Raw genomic sequence first — 27,976 nt, 5'->3', positions numbered from 1 at the left:
AGACACTGTTCTTGTACTTGCGGCGGGGTGGGGGGGGCGGGGGGCAGGTGATAAAACACAGTGTTTCTAGTTACAACACATAGTGTTGCATCTTTATTCTACGTCTGATCATAGCAAATCTCACAAAGCCAGACTGCAGCCAGGCAGAGTGCCACATGGCGACAGGCAGCCAGAGGAAAGGAAGACCATCTCTTCTGTTGCAAACACTTTGGACGGAAAGCACAGCCTTCTCGCTAGCCTACCCAGAGGCACTGAGGCCACATTCCCATCTCCAGGCCCCAGGGACATCTCTAAAGGGTGACTCCCATTTGGAGCTTCCAAAATCCAGGGCACCTCCGGGAACCAGTCCTGGTTCCAACAAGTCATTCTGAGTCCAGGCTCTCCCACTGACTGCTGCATCTGGACCTGGCGTCATGGCAGCTTGAGGGCTAAAAAGGGGCCTCAGGCTGGACCACAGAGCAGCCCAGGGGGTCCCGGGGCTCAGGACCGTTGATCCTTTCTGCGGAGCTTGTGTCCCACCTGGGAGCCCCGCTGGGCAGCTCTCACCAGGCCTTTGAACTGTCCCTGCAGCTTCACCTTCTTCCTGCAGGGACAAGGATCAGAAGGGTCACGTCTCGTCGAGAAAAGGCAGCCCCCCTTCCCATAACATCAAAGGGTGGTGTCCCCACCCCAGCACCAGCAGGAACAGGGGAGAAGGGGCGCTGCCAGGTGGTGGGTGGCACGTGATCTGTGCAGACCACACCCATCATGTTTAAAAGGGCAGTTCAAGTCAAGGATACTTGAAGGTGCATGCGAAAAAGTAAGAATAAAAAACCGGGACCCCTGGTGGCGCAGTGGTTAGAATCCGCCTGCCAATGCAGGGGACACGGGTTCGAGCCCTGGACCGGGAAGATCCCACATGCTGCAGAGCAACTAAGCCCGTGCGCCACAACTACTGAGCCTACGCTCCAGAGCCCATGAGCCACAACCACTGAAGCCCATGCGCCTAGAGCCCATGCTCCGCAACAAGAGAAGCCCGCGCACTGCAATGAAAAGTAGCCCCCGCTCACCACACTAGAGAAAGCCCATGCACAGCAACAAAAGACCCAACGCAGCCAAAAATAAATAAATAAAATTAATTAATAAAAAACCAGAAGAGACTTGAGCAATCGAGTGGAGAGTGTAACGAGCACAGCCCTCACCCCCGACCCTGCACACGCCGTACCTGCGGTTGAGCTTGGTTTTACTGAGGGGGATGTAGGCGTAGGGGTCGAGCCGACCTTTCTTCTTCATGTCACCCTTTGCTTTCTGCTCACCCAGAGAAACAGAGTCAGCCAGGAGGGTGGGCTTCTCTTTCCACCCTTGCCCCTGACCTGACAGGCTGAATCCTCCCTTCCCTTCATTCTCTGCCTCAGGTGGTGCCAAAGAGCTTCTGCAGCCCTGGACAGCCATCCAACAAGGCCTGGACTTCAGGTGCTAACAAAACCTTTGTGTACCCCTCAGTGTGGCCTCAGGCTGGCTCCACAAAGGTGCCTCCCCAGGGCAGTGATGGTCACAGCTGCCCCGCACTTCCCCAGAGACTCTGCCAGGAGAGTCCTTGCCCCACCGGCAGCTCTTACCTTGGCCTTGTATTCGGCCCCGGGGGTAGCCTTCTTGGCCACAGGGCGATGGATGCCAGAGCCTCCCGCTAGAGGGGGAACACAGAGGCCATGAGTCAGGCAAGGCCAGGGCAATCGGGCAGCCTTCTGCCCGGAGAGCTGCTGGGGAGATGAGTCACAGCCAGGACCGAATGGTTGTCCCCTACCAACAAAGGACAAAGACCTTCCTCGAGAAGGGACTGTCCAGCAACTTGACAATTAGACCACTGAGCTCCTCAGACTGACCTGAATCCAGAGACCTACCAGTGACCTCTGGAAACACATATATCCTCGACTAACATAAAATACCTCACCCTCTCCAAACTAAATCTGCTCCATTTGTTCTGGGGAAAAGAACATAGGCTTTGAAGCCAGACAGACTGGGGTTCAACTCCCAGCTCTAACCGCAGGCAAGGCTCTTAACTTTCTGGAGCCTCTTAAGCTCATCTGTAAAATGAGGCACTAAGGCTTGATCTCATTCAGGCTTCACACCAAAACTGTGAGTTAGAAAGGCAGCTCTTATCCCATCGTACAGACGTGAAAACTGCGGCTTCGAGAGATCTAAGTGCTTCCAAGGCCAGTGTTATTTCCAGCCCGGACTTCCACACAGTCATGGATGGAATCACATAGTGCCGACTAGGGAGGGCTCTCTTAGATGACCCAGATGAATCTCCTTTAAAGGTGAGAAACTAGAAGGTCAGAGAGGCAGCGTGACCAGGCCAAGGTCACACAGCTAAGAGCAGCTGGCCAAGCAGTCCTGAACCCAGGCCTCCTGCTGCATCGTGTGGTACCACTGCTTCTGCACCACACCATCTCAGAGCAGAGGAGGTGAGCTGGGCCCTGGCCTGGGGGGCCACAGAACGAGAAGGAGCCCTGAGGCACTCCAGCTGGGTAAGGATGCTGTGGGGCTCTGACAGCATACCTGCTACTGGCATCAGGGACCTCCCGCAGGAGCCCCTGGACCTCCAGATGCAGAGCAAGAGCTCTGCTTCGAGGGCCTGGGGGCAGGGGCCCTGCAGGGGCTGCCTTGGGGGAAAGGAGGCAAAGGTGAGGCAACAGAGGCTTCTCCTGGCTTTGGGCAGCCACCTTGGTACCTCTAGCAGCTACTCTGGGGAAAGGAACAGCCTGGGAGCCCAGAAACAACTGTACAGGGGAACTCCCTGGGCAGCCCTCCCAACTGCCACCCTCAACATAGGTCAAATCGGCCTGACTCAAAGCCAGAAAAGAGAGGCAGACATCTCCCAGGAGAAGGGTGGGCTGCAAAAGTCTCAGGAAAGCCTGGGTGGGTGGGGAAGAGATGGGGCTCAGGGGCTCTCCAGAAGGGCTGGGGGTTCTGTGCACAGATCTCCTAACCCCCAGGCTCTCCCTCACCCACAGACCCCCTTGGTCCCCAGCCCAGTCTTATGGGACATATCAGCCAATCTTTGCTGGTGCCAACTGAGTACAACCAGGCCATGCAACCTCTTGGCCCTGCCTGCAACACACCCTGCCTAGTGCAGGTGACAGGGAACCTGCTGCAAGAGAGGAGAGAGGAAGCCTCACCTTGGTACTGAGGGGGCACCTCCAGCTCCTCACTGTCAGCCTCTTTGTGCTTGAGCTTCTGGTGCTTTTTCTAGAAAGAGGTAACAAGCAAAGTTCATAAACAAGGGGACACGATGATACTCACTAATGGGAGCCGCAAAAGGAATTGTAACCTGCGTTAATAGAAAAGGTTCTCTGCCAAGCACTCGATCCCCCGTACAGATGAGGACACAAAAGCTCAGAAAGGGCAAGTAACCAGGCAAGGCCACACTGCTCGGCAGCAGAGGCGCGGCTTCCAGCCCAGGTCCTCACTGCAGAGCTCATGTCGGCTGCTCCACTGCTAGGCCTCTCCACGCTGAACTCCCCCAACAGGGCTACAGCTGCCCATCTGGGCACCTTGACCTCAGTTTAGCCCAGCCTTCCTAACGGGGATGAGGTCCTCAGCCTCTCTGGGGAGAACAGCTTTAACGGTACTTCGTCTCACATGACCTCCACTGCACCCTCCCCATTAGTCAGACTCACTGATCTCTGACTAAGTGCAGGCCCTGGGGATACAGGGGACAAGACCCATTTCCTGTGCTCCCGGGGCCCTCAGGCAGGTGGGAGACCCCTGCTCAAGTCAGTCATTACGGTCGCTCAACAACGCTACCATCTCCGGAGTTGTATGCACGAGGCAAATGCTACCCGCCAGGCACCGTGCTGGGAGCTCCAAGAGGGAGAGGTGGGCCTGACAGCAGCCCAGTCCACCAGGAGATCTGAGCCCGGAAACTGACAACCAGGCAAGGCGGAGGGCCGTTGTGTGGGGAGATCTGAGCTCGCAGGGCTGGCTGCCCCACAGTGTCTCTCCCACACTGCCCGGGAAGCCTGTTCCAACTACAGATTCCTGAGGCTAAAGCTCCCCAGGGACCCAAGGCACCTGAGGGGCATTCACTGGCTTAGGGGCCAGATAGAAGAGAAGGTGCGCCAGGTAAAGGGAAGGAGGCTGCAGCACACACAAGTGTGTCTGGGGAACCAGGACATCCAGTTTTGTTAGTTGAGACCCAGCAGAAGGGGCTCCTCGTGGAGAAACAGAAACGGGCTGGAAATGTGGTTTTGGCCGCATCATGGAGGTGACGGCTCAGTTTGTTCTTGGTTCAGCTGGCACCTGGCAACAGTTCTGCCCACTGGCAACTGCAGCTGTCAGTTGCACCCTGGCATTTTATGCTCCCACGACTGAGGGCAGAGGAGTGAGACTAAGCAACTGTTATGCAAAAAAGCCCCCAGGGAGGGCTTCCCTGGTGGCGCAGTGGTTGAGAGCCCGCCTGCCGATGCAGAGGACACGGGTTCATGCCCCGGTCTGGGAAGATCCCACATGCCGCGGAGCGGCTGGGCCCGTGAGCCATGGCCGCTGAGCCTGCGTGTCCGGAGCCTGTGCTCCGCAACGGGAGAGGCCACAACAGTGAGAGGCCCGCGTACCAAAAAAAAAAAAAAAAAAGCCCCCAGGGATCCCAATGGCAGGTGATGGGGGCCATCCTTCCACAGCCGCCGTCAGTTCCCCTGGCCAGGAACAAGGGTAGGCTGCAGAGGGACTGCAAAGCCCCCTGTGAGGATGTGCTCAAGGAATCTGGCAGGCTTCAGCCAGAAAAAGATTTCCAGGAAAGATGTAATAATGATGATGATGGTGACAACGATGAACAGCCACCACTTCCTTAGTGTGACTAAGTGCCACACATTTTACATATAAGCTGGGATTTGAGTTCAGTCTGGGGCCGGAGACATGCACTTTTAACAACCCCTGTGGCCTCGGGCAGGCTGCGGATGATAGAGAGCCCCTACCTCCTGGGAGGATTAGTGAGGTGACACATGGGGCCCTCGGCACTCCTCAGTGGTGGGTGCCCCTCCCCCAAGTGGAGCCGGCCCCTGGCAACATGCAGGCCGGCTGTTGCCCCTGCTGCCTGCACAGCACATGCCCTCGGTGGAAAGACAAGGGACCGTCTCTTTCTTCCTTCAGCTGGACAATACAGCCAACACCGAAGGAGGCACTGGGTGCTTCAGAGGGAGCCAAGCTCTCTCCACACCCCACAGAGGGGTCAGCCGTGACATTGCATGCCCTGGGCTGCCTGCCGTGTGCCACCCCGAGGCTCCACTGAGCAGTGAGGAAGCAGGGCAAGTGAGTGTGTGGGAGCGGGGAGACGGCGAGAAGCTGTGAGGCCCAAGGTTTAGGTCTAAGGGCCCCGGCCCTCCAGCAGCAGGAATTACTTACACTCCTGATGCCCACGTCTTCCATCAGGTCAGCCATCTCTTCATCCTCCCCTGGAGCCAATAAGAAGAGAGACCTGTGAACACTCAGGGAGCACCCCTGTCCTCCCAAAGCCCACACAAATTTCAACCTGCCTCCTCCCGGCTCATCAGGGTGCAAGGGCTGCCAACTTCAGCCCCAGAAGACCTATCCCGTGGAAGATAAGACCCCTGGACGCTGCCCCTTCCTCCTTCCCATCCTGGGCCCCACGGACGACAGCCCCTCAAGGAAGCAGTGACCTGACTTCTAAAGTGAATACAGCTTTTGTTGAGACTCTAAGAAAGCCCCAGGTTTCCTGGGGAGCCAGGCATTCCCGCAGCCCCACATACACTCCACTTTGCTGGGAAGACTGCCCTATTCCCCTGCTTAAAAACCTTTCCCTGCATCTGTGCTAGGCATTGTGTGGCGATATAAAGAAGTATGAACCAACAGAAAGCATAGGCAACAAAAGGTAGATAAACAAAAGATAGATTAGAGTCCATTAAAAATGTTAAACTTGTGTATGTCAAAGGACACACCAACAGGATGAAAACGCAGCCTACAGGATAGGAGAAAGTATTCGCAAATCATACGTCTGATAAAAAGTTAATATCCAGAATAAATAAAGAACTCCTATAACTCAACAACAAAAAGAAACCACCTGAGATGCAAGAGGGAGGGGATATGGCGACATATGTATATGTATTGCTGATTCACTTTGTTATATAGCAGATGCTAACACAACAATGTAAAGCAATTATACTCCAATAAAGATGTTAAAAAAAAAAAACCAATTCAAAAATGGGCAAAGGACTTGAGTAGACATTTCTCCAAAAAGATAGACAACAAACATGAAAACACGCTAAACATCACTAATCATTAGGGAAATGCAAACAAAACTACCATGAAATACCACTTTACACACATTAGGATGGCTACTATCAATGAAACAGAAAACAGCAAGGGTTGGAGAGGGTGTGGAGCAATTGAAACCCTTCTGTCCTGCTGGTGGGAATGTAAAATAGTGTAGCCACCATGGAAAACAGTAGGGCGGTTCCTCAAAAAATTAAAGACAGAACTACCATATGATCCAGCAATTCCACTTCTGGGCATATACCCAAACGAACTAAAAGCAGGATCTTGAAGACGTATTTGTATATTTATGTTCATAGCAGCACTATTCACAGTAGTCAAAAAGTGGAAGAAAAAAAACCAAAAAAAAAATGGAAGCAACCCAAATGTCCACTGATGGATGATGGACAAACAAAATGTGGTCTAGATATACAACAGAATAAGGCAAGCCTTAAAAAGGAAGGAAATTCTGACACAAGCTACAACACGGATAAACCCTGAGAACATTATGCTAAGCAGACACAAAAGCACAAATACTGAATGATTCCACTTACATGAAGAACCTCGACTCATATTCAAATTCACATTCATACAGACAGAAAGCAGAATGGTGGCTGTCAGGGGCTGGAGGAGGGGGAAATGGGGAGTTGCTGTTTAATGCGTACAGAGTTTCAGTTTTGCAAGATGAAGAGCTCTGGTGATAGGCGGTACAACAATGTGAATGTACTTCACGCTGGTGAACCGTACACTTAAAAATGGTTAAGATAGTAAATTACACGTTACGCATATTTTACCATTTTTTTAAAAAAGCTACCAGTATATTTTAAAAAAAAAAGAACTTTGAAACTGATCAGCTGGAGGGAAGACAAACTGAAGTGAAGTCAATCAACAACCAAACGTCATAAGAAGCGTGTGACTAAGTACGGAAGCCTGGCAGTCCCTGGGCTTGTCGGGAGTTCTGAGGGAACACGGCTGAAGCCAAGGGCCCATGCAAAGGCCACAAAGAAGGACTTGCACTGGATCTGAAAGAGTGGAGAGGGGCTGGGAAGGTGGGGGCAGGGGGCAGGGGGCAGGTGGGCATTTTTAGCGTCAGGGTTCCATGCGCAAGAAGGGAGCAAGGAGGTCTTCCCTGGTGGCGCAGTGGTTGAGAGTCTGCCTGCCGCTGCGGGGGACATGGGTTCGTGCCCGGGTCCGGGAGGATCCAACGTGCCGCGGAGCGGCTGGGCCCATAAGCCATGGCCGCTGAGCCTGCGCGTCCAGAGCTTGTGCTCCGCAAGGGGAGAGGCCACAACCGTGAGAGGCCCGCGTACCGCAAAAAAAAAAAAAAAAAAAAAAAAGAAGGGAGCAAGGAGACGGGATACACTGAGGGTGAGAAGGGGACAATGATGAGGCCAGATCTGGAAACAGTGTCACCACATTTATCCCCAGCACCTCTATATGCTGTTCAGGTCACCATTTCATCTTCACTACAACCCTCTGAAGTAGGTATTGGTATTACACCCGCTTTGGAGTGAGGAAACTGAGGCACAGAGAGGTTAAATGACTGTCCACAGTCACAAAACCAGTAAGTCGGGTTGCAGGGGCAGCAGTGACAGCACTGGTTGAGTGGCTGCGGTGAGCAGGCGGTGAGAACCAAAATAAAGAGGAAGACATAAAATTTAGAAGACCCAGGCTTTTGTGATCTTACGTGATATGTACAGAGATACGTGAATACAGAGATAAATGCAGAGGGAACAGGAAAGACGAAATGGGACTTGGAGATGTTACACCTGAGCAGCCCCTGGACAACAGGAGACAATGACTCGGGAGAGTCTGGCTCTTTTCACCAATAAATAAGCTTCCAGGCCTCAGCCAAGTTTACGCTTGGAATAAAAAAACACAAACATTTTCAAAAAGGAGGAGGACAAGCAAATAACCAGAACAGAACAGAATACAATAGAAGAGAGATTAACAGAGTGTATCACAGATGGTAAGAGGAAGTACTACTGCCTTTTGAAAGTTTTGTTTGAATTATGGAAGTACTGTATAAATGGCTGGGTTACACCATAAAAAGATTTCTCAATGTGGTCAAAAGAGTTTGAGAAACAAAAAATTTGAGAAAGTTGCCCGCGATACAAGCTCCTTATATCTGTTTTTACCTATGTTTCCCCCCAGAATGGTCGCTGAGTGAACAAATAAATGAGTGGATGAATGAGCAAATGAGAGCAGCCCTGGCCCAGGCCAGCTGCAGCTCCTGAATGGGCAGGTGGCCCCACCTTTAGCGCCTTCCTCTTCCTCCATCTTGGCGTCGCCATCCTCCTCCTCACGGATGATCAGCCGGCCGTCGGCGCTCACCTTGAAGCCGTGGTCCTTCTTCTTGCCCCGACCTGGCCCAGGCTGGGTGGCTGGCGGGGCAGAGTCGGGAGGTGAGGAGGTGGAAGGCCCGTCCTAGCCCGCTCACACCCTCATCAGAACCGACGAGCCTGGGTCTGTGACTGGATGAGTGCCCGCGGCACTGTGATGTGCATGTGTGGGAGGCCAGGGTGCCCGCAGGCCTCCCCAGAGGCCACTCCGCTCCTAAAGCTGGCCCAGGGCAAGCCTGTCCCCTGTGCCCACGGGCCAGCCGCTTCTTACTCACCCAGGACTCGCTGGGCCACCTTGGGGTCCAAGAAGTTGAGGGGCTCATCCCCGCCACCCTCCTTCAGCCACGCGCGGCCCCTCTGGCGGGCCAGCCTCTGCTGCTCCTTGCCCCGACTCCTCTCCTCCTCTTCGTCCTCCTCGTCCTCCGAGTCAGCCAAAATCTCCTCGATGCTAAGGACAGACAAGCCCCAGTCAGGGCGCTCCAGGAGAGGGAGGGCAGCTGGGCACGGCCTGGGCAGGCTTCGGGCCAGGGGAGACCCGGCCCCCAGCGTCCCGCCACGGGTCTCACCTGTCGCCTTTGCCCCGGAAGGGCTCCTCCTCCTCCACCTCCTCTTCCGCTGCGGCCTGGCTCAGGGCCCGCTGTTTCCTGGCCCGGGCCTCTGCTTTCCGGATGTTCACCAGGACTTTCTGGTACTCCTCTGGTAGGAGCTTCCTCACCAGCTCGAACCTGAGGCCGTAGAGACGGGCCAGTGAGGTGCCCGGGCCAGAGAGCGCTATCCAGAGCGAGGTGTCCAGCCAGAGCCCTTCCAGCCCCCCAGCCTGGCCCCTTCTCGGCAGCGGTTCTGGTGGGACTGGAAACCCCTCGACCCCTCCCCTACTCCCTCCCAGTCAGGGCACAGACCCGAACTTGCGGATGAACTTGGTGAACAGGTTCCGAAGCTTCATGCGGAAGTGCCGCCGCATGTCGTCCGAGAGCTTCCCGATGGCTCCCATCTGCGGGGCAGAGCAGCGGGGCCTCAGGGGGAAGATGCGCCCCCTCACCCTGTCTGCCCCCCACACCATGGGTTTCTCCTGGTTCCACGAGTCCCTCCTACTGCCCTGCATGAATCTCTGGCTGGACCGCACTCCAGCCTTCGTGAGAAACACGTGGCCAGCAGGTATCATCTGCAGTGTCCCTCAGTGAGGCTGGTGGTGCAGGGCCCCCTCGATCCTTTGAAGGCTTGTATAAACCCTAGTCACTCCAGGACAGGTCACCACTCAGGCCGTCCTCCCCATCGCTGGCCCCAGTTAGGCGGCAGGGTTTGGCAGGCAGGGGCAGGCATCCTGACTCTCATCTGCCCCTTCTCACTTTGACCCAACCCAAGGCCAGATGCAAAGATGACAGGCAAGAGGGACCTAGAGCCCTGATGCGATTCAACCCAGCTGGAAGTGGGAAACTGAGGTGGCGGGTGCAGTGGACGGAGGGCTCACAGGACAGTCCCAGCTTGCTGCACGCCTTATGCCCAGCAGGAGGGGGCCAGGGACCCAATACCAGAGGGCTCTTCAGGCCCTTCTGCAGCCCAGCAGGGGCATCTAGAGAAGCCTTCTCAAACCCAGAAGGTCACAGTGCAAGAGGGAAAATAAAAAGGGAGGGTTGGGTCCCTTCCGAGCGACAGCCCAGAGTCGCAGTTCTGTTCCCAGGACTGTTCTCACTAGCACTGTGACCTGGGAAAATCTCTGGCCTCAGTTTTCTATCCGTAAAACAAGGGGTGGCCCTACCCACCGCCCCCTGCCCTGCAGAGCCCCTGCTGCTGTGGAGGGGCTGCGGGGGGTGACAAGTGGCAGCCTGGGTGCTGTGCCCTTTACCTCCACCACTGGTCTCTTCCAGGGCTCCTGCATTACCTTCTGCTGCACAAGACAGCGTGTAGCCAGAAAAGTGTTTGAAGCTGGCTGGCCTCAAGGCTCACTGGGTCTCTGCCGGCAGCTCGCGGGCCACTATGCCACTGGCCGAGGGGAAGGGGACACTCACCACCAGTTGCACGTGCTTGGCCAGGTGTGCCATGTCCATGACGACCATTGACACCTTGATGAAGCCCAGTGCTGATCTGACCACGTCGCGGGTACGGGAGGCCAGGAGCAGGCACACATTCTCCAGCAGCTGCTCCATCGTGCTGGCCCCCATCAAACCTGTGGTGGCCAGAGGGCCACTGTCAGAGACACCTGGAACCCCACCCAGACCTAAGACCCCTGCCGCGTCACAAGAGTGGGAGCTGACACCTGGGGGACACTTCCAAGTGCCTGGCACGTGTCTAGTCACTTTCTGCCAGCATCTCCTCTAGTCCTTCAGACACCCTGTGAACAGGTGCTGGTTTTCTCCTTCATTTTAGAGATGAGAGAGTAAGGTTCCAGGAGGTTCCTAAGTTTGTTCAAGGTGTCACATGGCTGGTAAGAGGCAGAACCGGGACGAAAATCTAGGCGTGGGACCTAACCTCCTCCGACCCACTCTGAAAGCGGGATGCGGGCAGCTGTGGGATGAGGAAAGCCGAGCTGGGCAGGAGAGGAGGCGGGAGGCGGTCAGGCCTGGTTCCAGCTCTTCGTCCTCCCTCCCAGGACCTTTCCCTGTTTCAGTAGCCACCCTGTCCTGACCTCCTGGGCATTTTCCTACCCCGAGGGCTTCCCAGGCCTTCAAGGAAATAGCGTTTACCTTTAAACTCGAAAAGGAGGTGGGTCAGGGCCAGGATACTGCAGCTGACCATGGTCACAGCGCCCACGAGACCGGGGTAGATCAGGACGAGGTAGCGCTGCAGGGCCTCTGGGAGGGCAGAGAGCAGGAGCTGCCCAGGGCAGAGCCCACCGTGTGCGCTGCATCGTGGGCCCAACCGGAAGGGGGGCTCCCACCAGAGAGGAGCAGCCCGCCCAGGGCCACTGCCCGGCAGCTCCCTCTATCTTTTCTCTCTGATGGGTGAGTGCAGGGTGCCTCCTCACCCAGGCCGGGAGCACAGCGCCCACCCCAGCCCCATGCCACCCGGGCCTCACCTGCTGGGTCTGGGCCAAACCGAAGGAAGGCGTGGCCCATCTCCACCAGCAGCGCAAAAGCATTCTTCCGAGCTCCCACCGACACCTCCTTGGTGCAGAGGATCACCTGCCCAGACAGCCCCGTTAGCACGGGCTCCCCAAGCCGGCCACCCCAGGGTTGGCAGTCTGAGGCAGAGCGGACGGGTAAGGGCACTCACGCTCCCAGACAGTGAATCCAGCCCACCCCCACTCCCACTACTGCCCTCCCCGATCCTGGTAGGCCTTCAGGAGCCCCATTCCAAGGAACCCCAAATCACAACACACTCCCCTCCCGCACCCCGCACCTCCGGGACGAGGGCGCTGATGAACTCCTCGTGCTCGGCGGAGAGCTTCCTCACGATATGTATGAGGCACTTCAAACGGGGCTGCGGGACAGGGGGACAACAGTCAGGACCCTCAGTGCCACCTCCGCCCCTGAAGTCGCTAAGCGTCTCCACGCTGGTCCTCTCCTGGTTGCTCGTCCCCCCTAGGGCAGAGCGGGGCCCCTGGAGTCCGCACCCTCTTGGCGGGCGAGGAGGTGCTCCGTAGCGAGTCCAGAAGGGTCTTCTTCAGGTCGTCCAGGTGGCTCTGCACGAAGCGGGCGCCAGGGCCCTGGGGGCTGGCGCACACCTCCTCCAGCACGCGGTAGGCCTTCTTCTGTACCCCATGGGCCTTGCTCTGGGAGGGCGTATGGTAGACAGGGGTGGGTGAGAGAGGGGGCTGGGGAGCCCCCCACCCTCACCTGGTCCAATAACATGCACAGAGCAGCCACGTGAGCTGTGACTGGCCCTGGGGGGGACTCAGAGAAGCTGGCCCTGCCCTCTGGAGCTCGTGACATCCAATGGGAGGGCAGGGAGAACACAGGTTAGTGAGAGGCTGATTCTGGGCCAGGCAGGGGACTCTGAGGGGAGTGAAGCCTACCCAGCCCTCCATCCCTTCCGCTCCCCGCCGGGACACCTCTCCCAAGGTTAGGTGACTCTGCCCTGGACTTGTGTGTCTGCCTGCACGTTCCACCAGAGCACTTCTCACGCTGTTGGGTAACTGCTTATTATACTGTTGCAGTGGTGACAGTTTTCAGAAGGTCACGCAGGCCTGACTTTTGCCTGGTGGTTAGCCACAGCATGCAGGGGCGAGCATGTCAGGCAGGGGATCCAGCACGTGCAAAGGCACAAAGGGGCTGTTATATCTGGAACCCTTAAAAGCAGCCTAATGAGGCCGGAGTGGCAGGTTTGCTCAGAGGGGGATGAGGCTGGGTAGGATGAAGATCAGGCCAGGCGGTGATGGGCCTAGTGAGTGAGTCAGGCCTCGGCTCTACAAAAGGCATCTTAGCAGGTGAGGCCCAAGCATGGCCGTGCATTTCTGTCACTCTGGCACCTACATGATAGAGTACAGGGCTAGACAGATACAAAGGGCAGCCATGCCATGAGAAAGCAGATTAAAACCCGATCCTGGGCAGCAGCAAGGCATGGAGACAGGGCCCACGCACCCCCCCAGGTGTGGGCGTGAGGGGCTCCCGGCCTCCACGGCTCACCTCTAGGTAGGGCCGGATGGTGGAGTACAGCTTGCTGATGGCGGCTTCATCAGCGTGGGGAGCCAAGGCCACGACCAGGTCCAGGACGGACAATCTGCTCAGCAACAGGAGACCAGGGAGGAGCTTAGTGGAGGCTGGGGAAGGGTATGCACTATCAGTGTCCTCGTGTCTACTGGGTACGGGGGAGGTGGGAAAGGTCAGGGTGAGGAGGACAAGGGGCCTCGAAGGAGCCCATGAACAATAATCACTGCCTGTAACCTAACTCAGCACTCATAAGGTACCAGCACTGTTCCTGGCGCTTTACATGTCTTAACCCCTTCAATCCTCACAGCAACTCTATTGCAGGCATTATCATCATGCCCATTTTACAGATGAAGGCACAGAGCAGAGTAGATAAATAACTCAACCAAGGTCACAGCTTATAAGGGGCAGAGCTGGGATTTGAATCCGGGCAGCGTGTCTCCAGGGTCCTCACACTTCCCTAGCAGACTACGATGGTGCTCCAGGATGGAGGAACTGGTCAGGCCTCAGGGTAGAGCTGGGACATTCAATATCTCAAGACTTTCCTAAATAATTCCAGACAGATACACAGAGCTTCTGCTAGACATACTCTCTAGCTCCCTGGGCTGCCCCAGCTCAAGTGGGGCACTTACCTGGTGAAGTCAGAGCTAGCAGGGTCCAGCACCTTCTCACTGGCTTTTTCCAGGAAACCATTCACCAACTGGCAGCCCAAAGGGATAAGGAGGGAGTTGTTCAAGAGAAAATACACAGCAGCAGCAGGTCACAGATTTGCACCCTCGTCTCTTCCCCCTCCTCTCCTCCCTTTTGAGGAGGCTCGAGCCCAGCCTACTGCTGGCATATGGTCCCCTGTTCTTCTGGGGGCAGAGGGCCAAGTGAGCCATGGTGGGTAGGGTCTTGACCTTTCCAACACCCCAACCCAACACTCACCCACCGGAGACTGTTCCTCCCCCTCCTCTACCAGGTCACCTGAGGCTCAGTAATGGTGAGGTAAGTTTTGATGGTTTCCAGCACGGCCCGGCGAGGGGCCGGGGTGTCTCCAGCTGCAACGGGCTGCCCGTACAAGTTGAACAGGATCGGCAGAAAGTTCTTCGCAAAGCGGCTCACTTCAGCACGGTCGGCCTCTGGCAGGAGGACCAAAGTTTGCACAAAAGGGCCAGGAGATGACCCTGCCTCAAAGGCCATTGTGGTTGCAGCCCAGAGGCATTCTTTTGGGGGACCTGTGACAGGGTCATGGGTTTGGGGCTTTTCTGGGACAGGAGAGGCTGAAGCCAGAGCACAGAGGACGAGGGGCCACCACAGTCTATGGGGCCAGCCAAGTGCTAGCCCCACGTAAAGGCTGGACAACTCCCAGCAGCTGTCAGTACACTGAGAGTAAAGAAAGAGAAGGGGCCGTTTTCAGCATCCTACTAACTCCTCGGGTCCCCAGTGGACACTCAGGTCCTTGAAAAGGATTAGCGGTGGCTCAAGCAATGAGCTGGACAGGCAGGGTCAGGGGACTCGCACCATCACAGCCATCTTCCACCAGCCCCGACCCCAGAGCCCACACGTACCTGCCTCACAGCCCTTGGTGATGAGGGTGCGCAGGGCCTGGCACACAGTGACCCTCAGGTCTGGGCGCTCGCTGATGGCCGTGCCCAGCGTCCGCGCCAGCCCTTTGAAGGCGGTGGCCACATCTGTGGGCCTCGTGCAGAACCCAGGCAGGAGGGTCCAGATCTGGGGAGGGAGGGGATGATGGAGGAGAGTGACGACCAGCAACCTGTGCCCACCTGTCCTCCTCACACCCCCCAGCTGACCCCTTACCTGCCACTGGAGCGTGTCGTAGATCTTGGACTCCACTGTGCTGCCTGCCTGGGCCAGGTCCATTGCTAGAGTGACACAGGACACAGTGTGACACTGGGCACGCTCCTGACTGACAGGCCTCATGTTTACCCAAACCAAAAGCCCAATGATGAGGACAGGAATATGGGCGATTCCCCTGCTCCACAGACGAAACATAACACTTATTATTAAACAAACACTCGTTTGTTCTAAAAAAATGAAAAGACCTATGTAAAACAGAAAGCGACATCTCCCCACAATCTCCCCCGCAAATCTTCCTCCCCATTTCTGACCTTCTTATATTTCTCCAAGCACGTGCACACTTTTAAAGACGTGAAAAGGATTGTCTTATAAATATATTGTTCTGAAACCTGGTTTTACTTGAGAATAAAGCTGGTAACATTTATCAAGCAGGTTCGACATGGCAGCCTGTGTAATGTGCACTTACGTGATTATTGCATTTAATCCTCACACCATCGCAATTATCGCCCTCATTTTACAGATGATGAGCAGACCCAGGGGAGTTGAATAAACTTGCCTGAAGTCACCAAACGGTGGAGCGGCTGAGCTGAGCTTTCAATCTGATCTACTCAGCTCACCATGGACTAAACACGTCCATTCCCCTGTCGGTCTCTTTCCTTCTGTACAGTGAGCACTCTGTGTCCCACGGTGGGGCTTTATTATGACTGACTTCATTGGAGCCCCACTGAGGGATGTGTGGGCTGTGTCAGGACTTTTACTTGGAACATCTTTGTATATATAAATCGGTGTGTGCTTGTCTAATTATTCCTCTGGTGGGAGAAAAGGCCCGTCTGCCTGCCTCGGGGCAGGGGTGCCTGGCCACGCCTCGGACCCCGCTGATGACGGCGCTCAAGCACTGGCTGACCACCTGCTCGGCCCAGGGAGGCTGCCGAACGTCCTAAGGCTGGGGCGCTGGACCAGGAGCCCTTCCCGACCCTTCCAGTGAGGCTCCAGGACTGTGGTGGGCCCGTACCTTTCCTCTTCAGGGTGGTAGCCAGAGGCAGGAAGTAAGCGGTAAAGAAACCAAGTCGAGTTTCCCGGACGTGGTCTCGGATGACGGGCAGCAGCCAGCTCCGAGGGAAATCCAGAGTCTCTCTGGGAGGAGGGAGGGGAAGCGCGGTGAGGAAGGGGTGACGGCCTGCAGCTGTCTCCCCATGGAGCCGAGGAACAGGACAGGTCCTGCTCTGGCCGCCCCCACTGACCCGCACGGCACGTGGAGACGTCAGCCGAGGGTGTGGACACCCTCCCAGCAGAGAACAAGCCACGTGGCTCTCCTGGGGCTGGAATGGAAGCCAAGCAGGGCTGCACTTACTCAGAGCCATCAATTTCCAAAGGCACAGCCTCTAAAACCACCTCGGGGCCCATGCTGGCCACGGCAGCACCCACTGCGCGGTCCAGAGCTGCCATGTGGGGGGAGTAGGGGGAGAGGCGCAGGTCACACAGGGACTGGAGGCACTGGAGCAAAGAGACGCGGGTCAGACATTAAGACGGGCCTGCAGCACAGGCACCCGTGGCTGAGGCTGGGCCAAAGTCTCCAAGAGGACGAGGTTGGGGGCGTGGGGTCAGGTTATGCTCTCGCCAGAGGTCACAGACCATTAACCAAATTCAACTCCTGGATGTGTTTGAGCCTTCCTCAATGCCCCAGGATTTGAAAAGAAATTCTGTATTTGTTAGTAAAGTGTAAAAATCAGGAGATTTCATATACAAACGTAGATATCCGGTTTATCTTGAAAACCGGGAAGGTATGGGAAACGCAGACCCACAGTACAATTAGTATAAATTAGCAGGCACTGCGGAGCAGCTGCCCCTCGAGACCAGAGCTGCCCCCTCTGGTTCACTACAGCCCCTCAGAGCCCCTCTGCGAGCCTCATTCCTTGAGAACCTCTCACAGGAGCCAGGTGTTGCCAACCTAATCTAGTGGGGCCCGGGCCAGGCCTCTCAAGGAACGCCCTACCCTTGGGGAAGGCCCCACGAGGCCGTGAGCTGCTCCGCCTGCTGGTGAGGGGTCTGTGCCCTGTCCTCAGGCTCCCACCTGCTCCCTGAGCTGGAGGTGATTCCTGAGCCTTAAATGGTTTACTCTGGGCTTTGGTAACCTCCCTGGGACCTAAGGCTGCTTAAAGTACTATGCTCACCTGTTACAGAAAATTTAGAGAATTAAAAATTAAAAGATAATAGATAGGGGTGAGGGAGAATCACACTGGTTCCCTGTGAGTTTCAAAACCATCAACTCCAGCTAAGACTAGTGAGAAGGCATTAGGCGGTGGGGGTAGGGGTGGTTTTAGCCCTCTTCTCGTTCCTCCCACGTTGGCCCAGTCGCCTTCCTGGGGACACAGTACTGGGCACCTGCAGTGGACCCTGGCAGTGGGGGAGTAAAGCGCAGAGGTAACGGAGACACATGCCCCTCTAGCAGCCCCAGCCACCTCCTGCCCCGGCCCAGCTGCTGCCCCAGTCACCTTCCTCATCACAGGATGGGCCTGTCTCCCACACGCCTCAAAGAAGACACACAGCAGCTGCAGCACGGAGCTCCATGATGCGTGGAACCTGTATGTCAGGCCCTCCTCCACTGCCCTGCCAAGGGAGTGGGCAGTCAGGGCCGTGGAAGTCCATGGCCAGCACCAGGAACTACAGACCACGGCAAGGGTGAGGCCCCAGGAAAGGCCAAGGGGGAGAGCTAGTGTTTACCAAGTACCCCCTGTGCTAAGAGTTTCATTTATATAATCCTCACACTTCAAAAATCAGCTGTGAGCTAGGTTATTTGTTCCATCCTCAGATGGGGAAACTGAGGCTCAAAGGGACTAAGTAGCCCAGCAGTGTCACTCTTCTAGTGGCCAAACTGGGCCGCCAAAGCCCGTGTTGTCACTGTCCCATGCTTTCTCGGTCTGACCAGTGGTGGGAAGATGGGGTAGGTACAGGTGGACTGGGCAGAGGAAGAAAAGCCACAACAGTGGGGAAGCCCGGCCGGCTGCTAGCCCCTTCCGGCCCAGTCACGCTGTGGTCAGCTCATCTCTTGAAGTCGAGCCCCAGAGGCTCTAGGCAAGAATGGCCTAATGTGGGGAAAGGGGTGAGCTGGGGGTGGAGCAGCTCTATTCCTCAGTTTTCCAGAAACTTCATTCCAGGTGTATCCAGAAGAAACAGGCCTATGTCCTCATAAGGAACAGAACCCAAAGCATCACACCTTGGAGCTGAGCAGACAGACCCAGAGGAAACACCAAAGATCCTAGCCTCTTGGTGCTCTGAAGCTCCTCACTGGCGGCTGGAAGGGCCTGGGTGGTTGGAGGCCGGTCTGTGAATGGCTTCTCTTGTAGGCATGGAGGGCAGCACAGCACATGAGTAGAGTGGATTCTGCGGTCAGGCTGCCACTTACTAGTTGAGTGACCTCAGCTTTCCCAGTCTGTAAAATGGGGTCAGCACCTATCTCCTAGAACTGTAAGGACTACCAGTAATTTCTGGTATTTATTGGAACTTAACTACGCACCAGGTACTGTTCTGAGAACTTTACATATATGACCTCATTCAATCCACACCTCCATTAGACTGATGTGGACCCTGAGGTGTTGAGAGGTGGAGGAACTAGCCCCAGATGACGGGCCCCCAAGTCCACACTCATGAGCATGACACCATGGCACCTGGAGTGTGGCCAGTGCTCAAACCGACAGCAGCTGCTCTGGCAGTGTGCGCAAGGCCCACCACAGTGACAAGAGGAGTACCTGTCATCACGAGGAACTTTCTACAGGCACACCTTATTCCCTCCTCACGCAGAGGCTGTGTTCTCACCTGAACATCTTGGCAACATACTGGGCAGGGCCTGAGGCCGAGGAGGTCACGGAGCCGATGTCAGCCATGTGGGGAGCGACACACTCCTTCAGGATCTCCTGCAAAAAGAGGCCACAGCTGTTTGGGCCCAAAACAGCCCCCCAGTGCCACTCAGCCTTCCCAGGTGACTGCTTCCTAAAGCTTCTAGGAAGCTCACCCCCACCCTGAGAACTTCCTCCCCGGGACACAGCTGGAGGCCTGGGGTGAGCTCTGGGAGCTCTAAGGCTCTCTGCTTCCCTCGCTAAAGCTGGGCTGGGGGCTGAGGTACCTGAAGGCACTGGGTGGCAGCTGTCACCACCTGCGAGTGGGGGGAGAGGAGGCAGGTTGTCGCAGTTCCAAACAAGCGAGGGAGGTGGCCCAGTCCCAGGTCCCGATGCAGCCTGTCAACACAAAAGGCTTCTGTGGGGTCTGGCCGCTGAGCCTGCGCGTCCGGAGCCTGTGCTCCGCAACAGGAGAGGCCACAACAGTGAGAGGCCCGCGTAAAAAGAGTGACTGTTATGACAGAGACACAAAACAGAAACTGGGTTCGCAGGACTGAGGATCCCAGAGGAGGGGACCATTAACCCAGGTGGGGAGTAGGGTGGAGCCGCAGAAAGGGGATGATATCCTCTGAGAAGTAAACCAGCTGCACAGCCGGCGGGGGTGACAGGAATCAGGATGGCACTCGGGCCCCACCTCTTGGTGGGGAAGGTGCTCTCGGCCGCCTTGCTGCTCAGCTCCTCGGAGCTCTGGCAGGAAAGGCGGCAGCCCTGGCTAACACAAGCTGTGCGACCTGGCCCCGCCTTCACGAACACAAGAGGTGGTCTGCACACACTCAGTGCAGAACCACACCTCCCCAGAAAGCCGCACCCCCTCCAGCTTCCGGCTCATGTCCCTCCCATCTGTACCGCAGTGCAGGGGGCCTGGCTGGAGGCCAAGGGACCGCCCTCCACCGCATCCCTACCTAACCAGGTTGATGTGGGCTTTCTCCATGACCTTCAGCCAGGCCAGCAGGGGTTGTAAGTCATTCTCGCTGGGAACGTAGTCGTACAAGGCCTAGGGGCGGGACAGGGAATAAGCAGGTGACTGAGCAAGTGTGTTCAGCAGCAGCCCAATGACACGACCCCTTCCCATCCCTAGGCAACAGCACGTCCCCGTGACTGTCCCGTCCCAGGGCCTGCACACGGGGCCCCCTGCACTCACAGCCCCGTTGGCCTTCCTTTCCCTGATCAATGAAGCCCTTCCGCTTCTGCTTCTATGGGAAAAAAGTCTCTAGGAGCAGTCAAGAATAACTTGGGTCACACAACCCTTTGTGAACCTGACAAAAGGCAGAACCCTTCTCCGGAAAATGTAAGTGAGCATATACGAACATTTTGCAATTTGGGGGGGCTTTGTGCCCCCTTCCCCAAATCCACCCAGAGATCCCTAACACTGAGAACCTTTGCTCAAGGTACCTGTTAATACCATGAGACCATGCTGAATGGTTTTTTAGGTTAACTACCACAAAGTCAAGAGTCAGGGCCCCCAGCTCCCGTGGACACTGATGTGGCTTTGGTGGCCAGTCTCCTGGCTGCCCGTCCACCTGACTCCTACACAGGGGCGGCCCAACCCGGCCCATCCAACCTCGCTCTGCAGACAAGTAACAGGGCCGCCCCCCAGCACAGCCATGTCCCCGTCCCCTCATCAGGCCTCACCGTGATGATCTGGGCGTTGAGCTCTGCTGGCAGGGTACCCGGGCTTGGCTTGGCATGGAAGAGGCTGTGAAAGGCCTGCATGGCACAGGCTGTCACCAGCTGGAGAGGACACGGAGGCTTAGTGGGGAACCCACCGCAAAGCCCACGGTGGCCCTGCGTTCCTCAATATCCCACTCCAGCCGGTGGGCTTGCGGGGACTTGGGCCCCCTGAACCTCAAACATGCCTCCTACACCTGACACTCAGAGAACTGCTGCTTCAGTAAGTCCTGGCAGCCACCAGGAAAAAAAATGATTTAAACAAGAACAACGGAGAAATGCGAACAAAATGTTTTTTTAACATAATGGGCTAAAAAAGCAGGCTACGAATCGTTGGCACACTATAATTATAGCTGTATTTTCACGTTTTTATGTGTTTGCTTACCTAAAAAGAAAATGTCTGAAAGGATACACGGCAAGTTGTCTGTGTACTATTTATCTTAGGAAATGAGACTTGGAGGAAAAAAGAGACTTCTATTTTTTTACTTTATATACTTCAGAATGTTTTTTTTTCCTTTTAAACAATGATCATGTTATTTATATAATGAATGCTTTAAAATACGTATGTGAACAAACAGTATAAGAGAATACATAGAGATTAACAGAATTGTGCCAGCATATCAAATGCAAGGGATCGTTTTTATGTATTTTTAAAGTTGTCATACTGACGTTATTAAGTATGCAAAAAAAAAAAAAAAAAAGAGAGAGAAATAACCGTGTCTGTGGCTGGGGTAGAGCTCAAGGTAGGGGGAGGACTGATGCTTTACCAGCCCTGCCATGGTTCCACCCTCTCCCTCACCTCATCTCCCAACAGAAGATGCCCAGTCTATCCGACACCAGGAGTGAGATGTTGTCCCTGGGTGTAGCTAAGAGCAGCGCGGGGGCCAGGAGACCCTGGCCCCTGCTTTTGGCCTGAACAGTGAGTTTCCCGAGTGCCAGCACCACGGGCCTGGGGTCTGAAGCTCTGCCCTCCCTCCTCCTCGGCGCGTCCCCACGCGCCGGGGCCCGAGCTTACCACGTGGCTCAAAGTCATGACCCGGAGAAGAGTCTCACTGCAGCTCTTCACCAGGCTGTCCGGGAAGCAGGGCAGCAGGTCCTTCAGCAGGGTCAGCATGTGCAGCGTGGTGGTGGCCTCCTTGGAGCCTGGTGGACAGAGGGCAGCTGAGACTCCAGCCCACTCTCTGCAGCAGGCCCTGCCCCCCGCCGCCCACTCTCAACTGCGCTTCCCCACCTCCAGACTTCTCGATCTCCTGGATGCAGAACTTGGCAGTGGACATGGCAGCAGGGTGATGGGCAGGGGCCTTTTCACCAAACATGAATTCACTGCCCTTGAGGACGGAGCACACTCCATGCTGGGCAGCCTTCCGGATCTGAGGGACAAGGAAGGGGGACAGGGCCGGGTCAGTGTTCAACCAGCAGTGTGTGTGGTTCTCATGACCACCAGTAGTAAGCATTGATCGCACACCTCCTACAGGACCAAGGACACGCCTGGGGCTGCGTGTGTGTGGACTCCTGGGCTGCCGAGTAAGACAGACCTCGCTTTCCATTCCTGCTCTTCTGCTAACTCACCAACTGGCCTTGAGCAAACCAGACCACTTAGTCTCTGAGCTTCAGTATCTCACCTTTACAACACGGATTCCTTCATTCATGCAATCATCCAGCAATATGCAGTGTCCGCCAGTTCAGCAGTGAACCAACAACTCATTGGGAGGTAGGAAATAAAGAAATGTACACCAGAAGGTAAAAGTACTTTGCAGACAATAAAACAGGGGCTGTTACTTTTTATATGGCGATCAGGAAAGTGTCACTTCAGTGACATGATGTTTCAGCAGAGACCTGAAGCAAGTGAGGGAACCACTGGAGGGATACACAGGGAAGGAGGCATGAGCCTGCCTGGGATCAGAGCACTTAGCACAGGGAGTGACTCTTACGACTGTTACACGTTCCCGGCCCTAAATTTCAGGAGGAAGCAGAGTGGCCAAGCACAACTTACTGGGCACCTACTACAAGCCAGGACCTGCAGCAGGCCTGTGGGGAGCACCAGAGTGTCACCGTGACCTTGCAGCCAAGTTGTTATTATCATCCCTATTTTACAGCTTGGAAACCAAGACTCAGAGAGGTTAAGTAACTTGCCCAAGGTCACAGCACAACCAGTGAGTCCAGTATTCAACTCAGGTGTGTGTGACTCAAAGCCCCTCTCCAGCCCACTCTCCTGCCACTGTAACTAAACACGTCACTGACCAATGAGGCAGCAGAGACTCAAATGGGCCTGACTGTGACCCTCCCTCCTGTAGGAGAAGCTAGCAGATAGGGCTTCAGGCAGGAGGAGAACCTCTGCACAAGAGCCCAGCGCTCAGGGCGACCTCCCCAGTCCACTCAGCAGGCCAGGCCCAGCCCGGTTACTAGAGTGGCTGCCCCCTCCCATGTCCTGGTGCCCCATGGCCTCACCTTGGGCTTGGGGTGCACAGTGAAGCTCAGCAGCCCATGGTACACCTGCAGGGTCACGGGGTAGCTCCAGGCCTCCAGGTCCTGCTTCCGCAGAAGGGTGGCCAGGCAGGAGAGGACCTTCAGAGGAGAGGCAGTCTCTCAGCTCCACCTGCTTCAACCAGGTGGGAAAGAGCCCGGCTTCTCACCAACTCCAGAAAATGCCAAAGGGCTTTCTGAGGGTCCACAGGGTGCCTATACCCCTCCCAGGGAGTGTCCAAGCTGTAGCCAAATCAGATGGGCTCTGGAAGACGGCAGGGGGACACCGAGACCCAAACACTGACCCATCGGAGGGCAGAGGTGGAGCCACTGCTGGCCTGGGCTGACATGATATCCATGAAGGCTTTGGAGGTATCAGAGAACTTCTTAATGAGCACAGGGCTGGGCACGCTACAGGGAGAGAAGAAAGAAGGTCAGAAGACTAGAGGGGCCTCTGAGAGCAGCTGGTCTGCAGGAGAAGCTGGACAGAGCGGGGCAGCGCTGGCCCAGTCACTCTGCGAGCCCACCCTTTCTGACACCCAGTTCAGTGCGTTTCCATGGCACCTGAGCTCCCTGCCTGCCCCACCTTCTCCACAACCCGCTCTCCACTACCCACCAGCTGGGCCCTTATAAACTCCCCCAAGTCCTCTCCCCACCTGCCCCCTGGCTGCAGATGCCCAGACATCGTGGCTCAACACTCCACCCTTACCTCCTGCCCCACTCGCTGCACAGGGCTGCCCCTGCCCAGGCCCCAGTACTCACACTCTGTCCTGTAACATCCCAGGCCACCCCGGAGGCTGAGCCAGTAGAATGCCACCTGATACTTAGCATTTTTTGTTCCTTTTAATAATTCCCTGGTCCTCTTCCTCCCTTCCACCCCCACTCCCTTCTTCCCCCTATAAGGAGCCAGGACTCACCGCTTCAGGACGAGGTTCAGCAGGTAAGCAACAGCGGCCAGAGACTCCGTGGACTCCACCGCTTCCATTGTTGTCATCTGAGGCCAGACCATGGGGTGTGAATGGGAAATGTGTCACGCTGGGCAAATGGGGTATGCGGGCACCGTGTGCCCAGCAGGACGGTTATGACCAAGAACGCTGGTGTCAGAGGTTCAAATCCCAGCTCCACCACTGTGACTTTGGACTAGCAACTTAACTTTTCTGTGACTCAGTTTCCTCATTTGTAAAATAGGGATCATAAGTTGTTGTGAGGTTTAATTGAATTAATATATATCAGACATTTAGAACACTGCCTGACACATTATGAAAACCATATAGTGCTATCTGCTTCATTAGTCTAGAGCAGAGGTTAGGAAGCTTTTTCTGTGAAGAGCCGGATAATAAATACTTTAGACTTTGCAGCCACATATGGTCTCTGCTGCGTATTCTTCTTTGTGTATTTTAACTATCTTGTAAAAATCTAAAAACCATTCCCAGTCCTAGGGCTATACAAAAACAGGCCACGAGTCAGATTATGCCCATGGGCTATATAGTTTGCTGGCCCCTGTTCCACAGCAGTGGTTCTCACACTTTTACACCCTTAAAAAGTATTGAGGATTTGCCCAAAGAGATTTGGTTTACAAAAGTTATATCTATTGATATTTATCATATTAAAAATTAAAACTGAGAATTTTTTAAAACACACAAATGTGCAAGCACAATTCTATGAGCTGTCAAAATGTCATCAGACATCACGTAACTTCTGGAAACTCCGGGGTACGGTCATGGGAGTGAAAAAGGTAAATGATGATTTAGCATTATTATGGAAATAATTTTGACTTAACCAACCCCCAAAAGGGTCTTGGGAACCCCCAGACTACACTTTGAAAACAATTTTACTAGAGAATCCCCTGGGCGTAACTCAGTTTCATGGATTAGGAGAAAAAAATAAACGAGAGTAGTGGATTTTGTTTTACAAGAATAATGTAGCAAATCCCACCAGGCTTACCAAGCCACCTGAGAATAACTGAAGCGCTTTCACCTGTTTAAGGTTGTCCTTCTCTACCCCCGCATGCAGGGGCCCCTGCCTTCTCCTTATAGCCTGAATAACATGCTACTCCGAAAGCCCGCCCACCTGCAAGTCACACCCACTCACCAGGGCAGCAAAGTACTCAGTCTCTGTCTCCTTCCCACCCTGGGAGCGTATCACCTCGGTGACAGCAGCCAAGACAGCACAGATCTGCACATGAGGGAGAAGGTACCTATGACATCTATTTCCGATCAAACCCCACCGCAGGGTAGCCTCTTCTCCTTCCTCCTTCACAAATTATTCTCCTGATAAAGCCCAGAGCAGACAAGATGAGCAGCAGCCAGAGCAGAGCCAGGGGAACACACACGGGGCCCAGCAACAGGAAAACTCACACATCTGCCCAAAACCCACCTCTAAGGCTCTACCCCTTATATATGGAAACACCTGCACAAATGTGTAAACATTCAAGCACAAGTGTTCACTGCCGCAACCAATTGGAACAATAAAGCAGCCATCAACAAGGGATTAATAATGTACTCACTGTATAATAATGACAAATTCAAACACTATGTAACTATTGAAAATAATGGTGAACAACTACATAGATTAACTCAGAAACACTGATCAGTGGCGAAAAAAGTTGTAGAATAGTATATATAAAATATAATGGCATTTCAGTAAACCTAAACAAAATGTGGGTAAAAAAGTCTACAACGGTAATTTGACAAGAGGCCACTGAGCACTTGAGATGTGGCTAGTGTGACTGAGGAACTGCATCTTAAAATTTGTAAATTATTTATATTTAAAAACAAATACTTTATCCAGTTATTGGGAAACAGATTTAGAACTACTTGGGTATATGAATCTACTTTTGCAACTGTAAGTTTTATGAACTTTAAATACAAATCAAGTATTGCCAATGAAGATTTAGCCTCCAAATGGAGGTGTCAGACTAGATTTTGAAGACTTAGTATGATAAAAATAATGCAAAAACACCTCACTTTTAAAAATATTGATTATAAGTTGAAACAACAATATTTTGGGTATACCAGGTTAAATGAGATATATAAAATTAAGGTTAATTTCACTTGCATCTTTTTTACTTTTATTTAACATAGCTACTAGAAAATTTTAAATTATGTATGTGCCTCACATTACATCTCTTTTCGACAGCTTTGGTCTAGAAAAGTACTGTTACTGTTAACAGTAACTACCACAAAGGAGTTAAGCTGGGAGAACAACTTTCATATTTTATTCTACTCACCTCACTTTGTTATCATTTATAGTTTTGACATTTTTTCATTTAAACAATGAAAATATATGTATATATAATTTATAAACTAAAAAAGGTAAATAACATTTAGGTCTTGTTAGATAAAACATTTTTTAACCACTGTTATTCAGTATCAATTTACTCAACAAATGTTTCCTGAAAACATTCTATCAATATATAAAAAGGCCTGTGTTAAGTATAGTTGAAGAGATAAATGTTTGCAAAAAATGTTTTGGACATTTGAAAACTGTCAGGAAAATACCCTGAGGGACTTCACACTTGAGCCAGGAAGATGTTCTTAGAAAAAGCAGAAAGTGGAACCTGCCCTAGGAGGGGTAATAAGCAGCAGACACAAAGGGTAGGAGGGGTGACACATCATCCAGAGATTCCACCTGTTGTCACCGGACAGCAGTCAGCTGGCCTCCCCTCACTAGCCTCCGGCTGTCCTGAGAGTCCCCCCTACCTCCTTGTGGGCAGCCGAGCTGGACTCCCAGAAGCGCTGCACTTTGCTGAAGGTGACGTTTGTGCAGTCGGAGAGGCCGCTCAGGAAGGTGCCCGAAGACTTCTCGGTGAGAGCTGGTCCCACCTCTTCCTCTTCCATGGCAGTCTCAGGGGCTTCGCTTTTACCCAGACGCAGGGATCCTGACTGCAGCTCATTATGCAACTTTACCGCATCAACTGTCAAGTCGCTCTTTCCTGAGAACCGGAGGCAAAGGGTAAGGCCCCCAATTCTTACCCGAACCTCCTTTTGGCTAAGAGAACAAGAACTACCCCTAGGAAACAAACAGGCGGAGTCCAGGCCCCCAACCAGTGAGGCTAAATTCTGAACGCGGTCTGCCTCAGCAGTCCACTGTACACCTAGAACTTATCAGATTCAGAAAGGGAACCCGGTGGGAGTCGGGTGGGGGCTGCAGTGAGGGGCCTGGGAAAGAGATGAGGGTGAAAGCGCTTTGTAAAGCGCCACCACGGTTAACTACAGGCGTGAGTACTGACTGATACTCGTGGTACCCTAGCCAAGTCATCTCCCTCCTGTGGAGTCAGTTTCTGCATCTCTTAAATGGGAAGGGTGGACCTTTACAACAGGCTCCAGATCGGACATTTTAGGAGGCGAAAGGTCCGATGCTTGGGCCCCACGGCCTGCAGAGAGGCTGAAATCCATTGAGACCCAGGCCCACCCAGAACACCGCCGCAGGCGGCGCTTGGGTCGCGACCCTGCTACCTGAGGGCCGGCTGAAGAAGCGGCTGCGGGCGGCCTGGCGGTGGCGGGAGATGGCCGGGTTGCTGTCGCTGCTGTGGCCTTTCTTCCAGCGTTTCAACTTGGCCGAGACCCCGGAGGGCAACTTCCCCGAACGACCCATGTCTACTAAGCCGGGGGTGAGCTTAAAGGACCGGGTTCCAAGGACCTAGAAGCACACGCAGGACCCACGTGGGTTCGCAGCCCGCTCCACTTCCTCTTCCTCTGGCGTAACTTCCGTATTCACGTCCGTTACCATGGCAAAAGAGTCAACATCCGGTTCACGTATTCTCCAGGCTCCGATCTGGGAGGGGCTCCGAGGAGATCAGTTCCTAGGGAAGAAGTGCTGGTGTTAGGGCGTCGCTGGGGCTCTTATTCCAGGGCTAGGGTTCTTGGCCGCAGGAGTGTCTTTTTTTTTTTTTTTTTTTACATCTTTATTGGAGTATAATTACTTTACAATGGTGTGTTCGTTTCTGCTTTATAATAAAGTGAATCAGCTATACATATAC

At 54.2% G+C, this 27,976-nt stretch overlaps 1 protein-coding gene across 2 annotated transcripts; it reads right to left on the bottom strand.

Moving 5' to 3' along the window:
- Positions 1–63: 63 nt before the first annotated feature.
- RRP12 (ribosomal RNA processing 12 homolog) lies at positions 64–27,694 on the bottom strand. 2 transcript variants are annotated; one of them, XM_019939733.2, is made up of 34 exons: positions 27,453–27,694; positions 26,697–26,929; positions 25,087–25,170; positions 23,913–23,989; positions 23,301–23,406; positions 22,981–23,097; positions 21,764–21,902; positions 21,548–21,675; positions 20,497–20,595; positions 19,767–19,858; positions 19,092–19,203; positions 18,785–18,882; positions 17,464–17,578; positions 16,323–16,465; positions 15,984–16,105; positions 14,972–15,036; positions 14,722–14,884; positions 14,138–14,292; positions 13,804–13,871; positions 13,151–13,244; positions 12,139–12,297; positions 11,925–12,005; positions 11,602–11,707; positions 11,270–11,377; positions 10,595–10,752; positions 9,488–9,579; positions 9,155–9,313; positions 8,864–9,036; positions 8,502–8,630; positions 5,380–5,429; positions 3,159–3,228; positions 1,599–1,666; positions 1,205–1,287; positions 64–583 (listed from the first exon to the last, which is right to left on the bottom strand). In XM_019939733.2, exons 1-34 carry the CDS (start codon positions 27,589–27,591, stop codon positions 481–483), a joined length of 3,888 nt encoding a protein of 1,295 aa, XP_019795292.1. In that variant the 5' UTR covers positions 27,592–27,694; the 3' UTR covers positions 64–480. The 2 variants fall into 2 exon arrangements, with proteins under 2 accessions (XP_019795292.1, XP_073650223.1); XM_073794122.1 differs by lacking the exon at positions 11,270–11,377.
- Positions 27,695–27,976: the final 282 nt, after the last annotated feature.

This window comes from Tursiops truncatus, chromosome 16 (assembly GCF_011762595.2).
Source record: "Tursiops truncatus isolate mTurTru1 chromosome 16, mTurTru1.mat.Y, whole genome shotgun sequence".
In the NCBI taxonomy this organism is placed as follows: Eukaryota; Metazoa; Chordata; class Mammalia; order Artiodactyla; family Delphinidae; genus Tursiops; species Tursiops truncatus.
The sequence above is the reverse complement of the archived record's forward strand: the minus strand, read 5'-3'. Positions and strand labels throughout refer to the sequence as shown.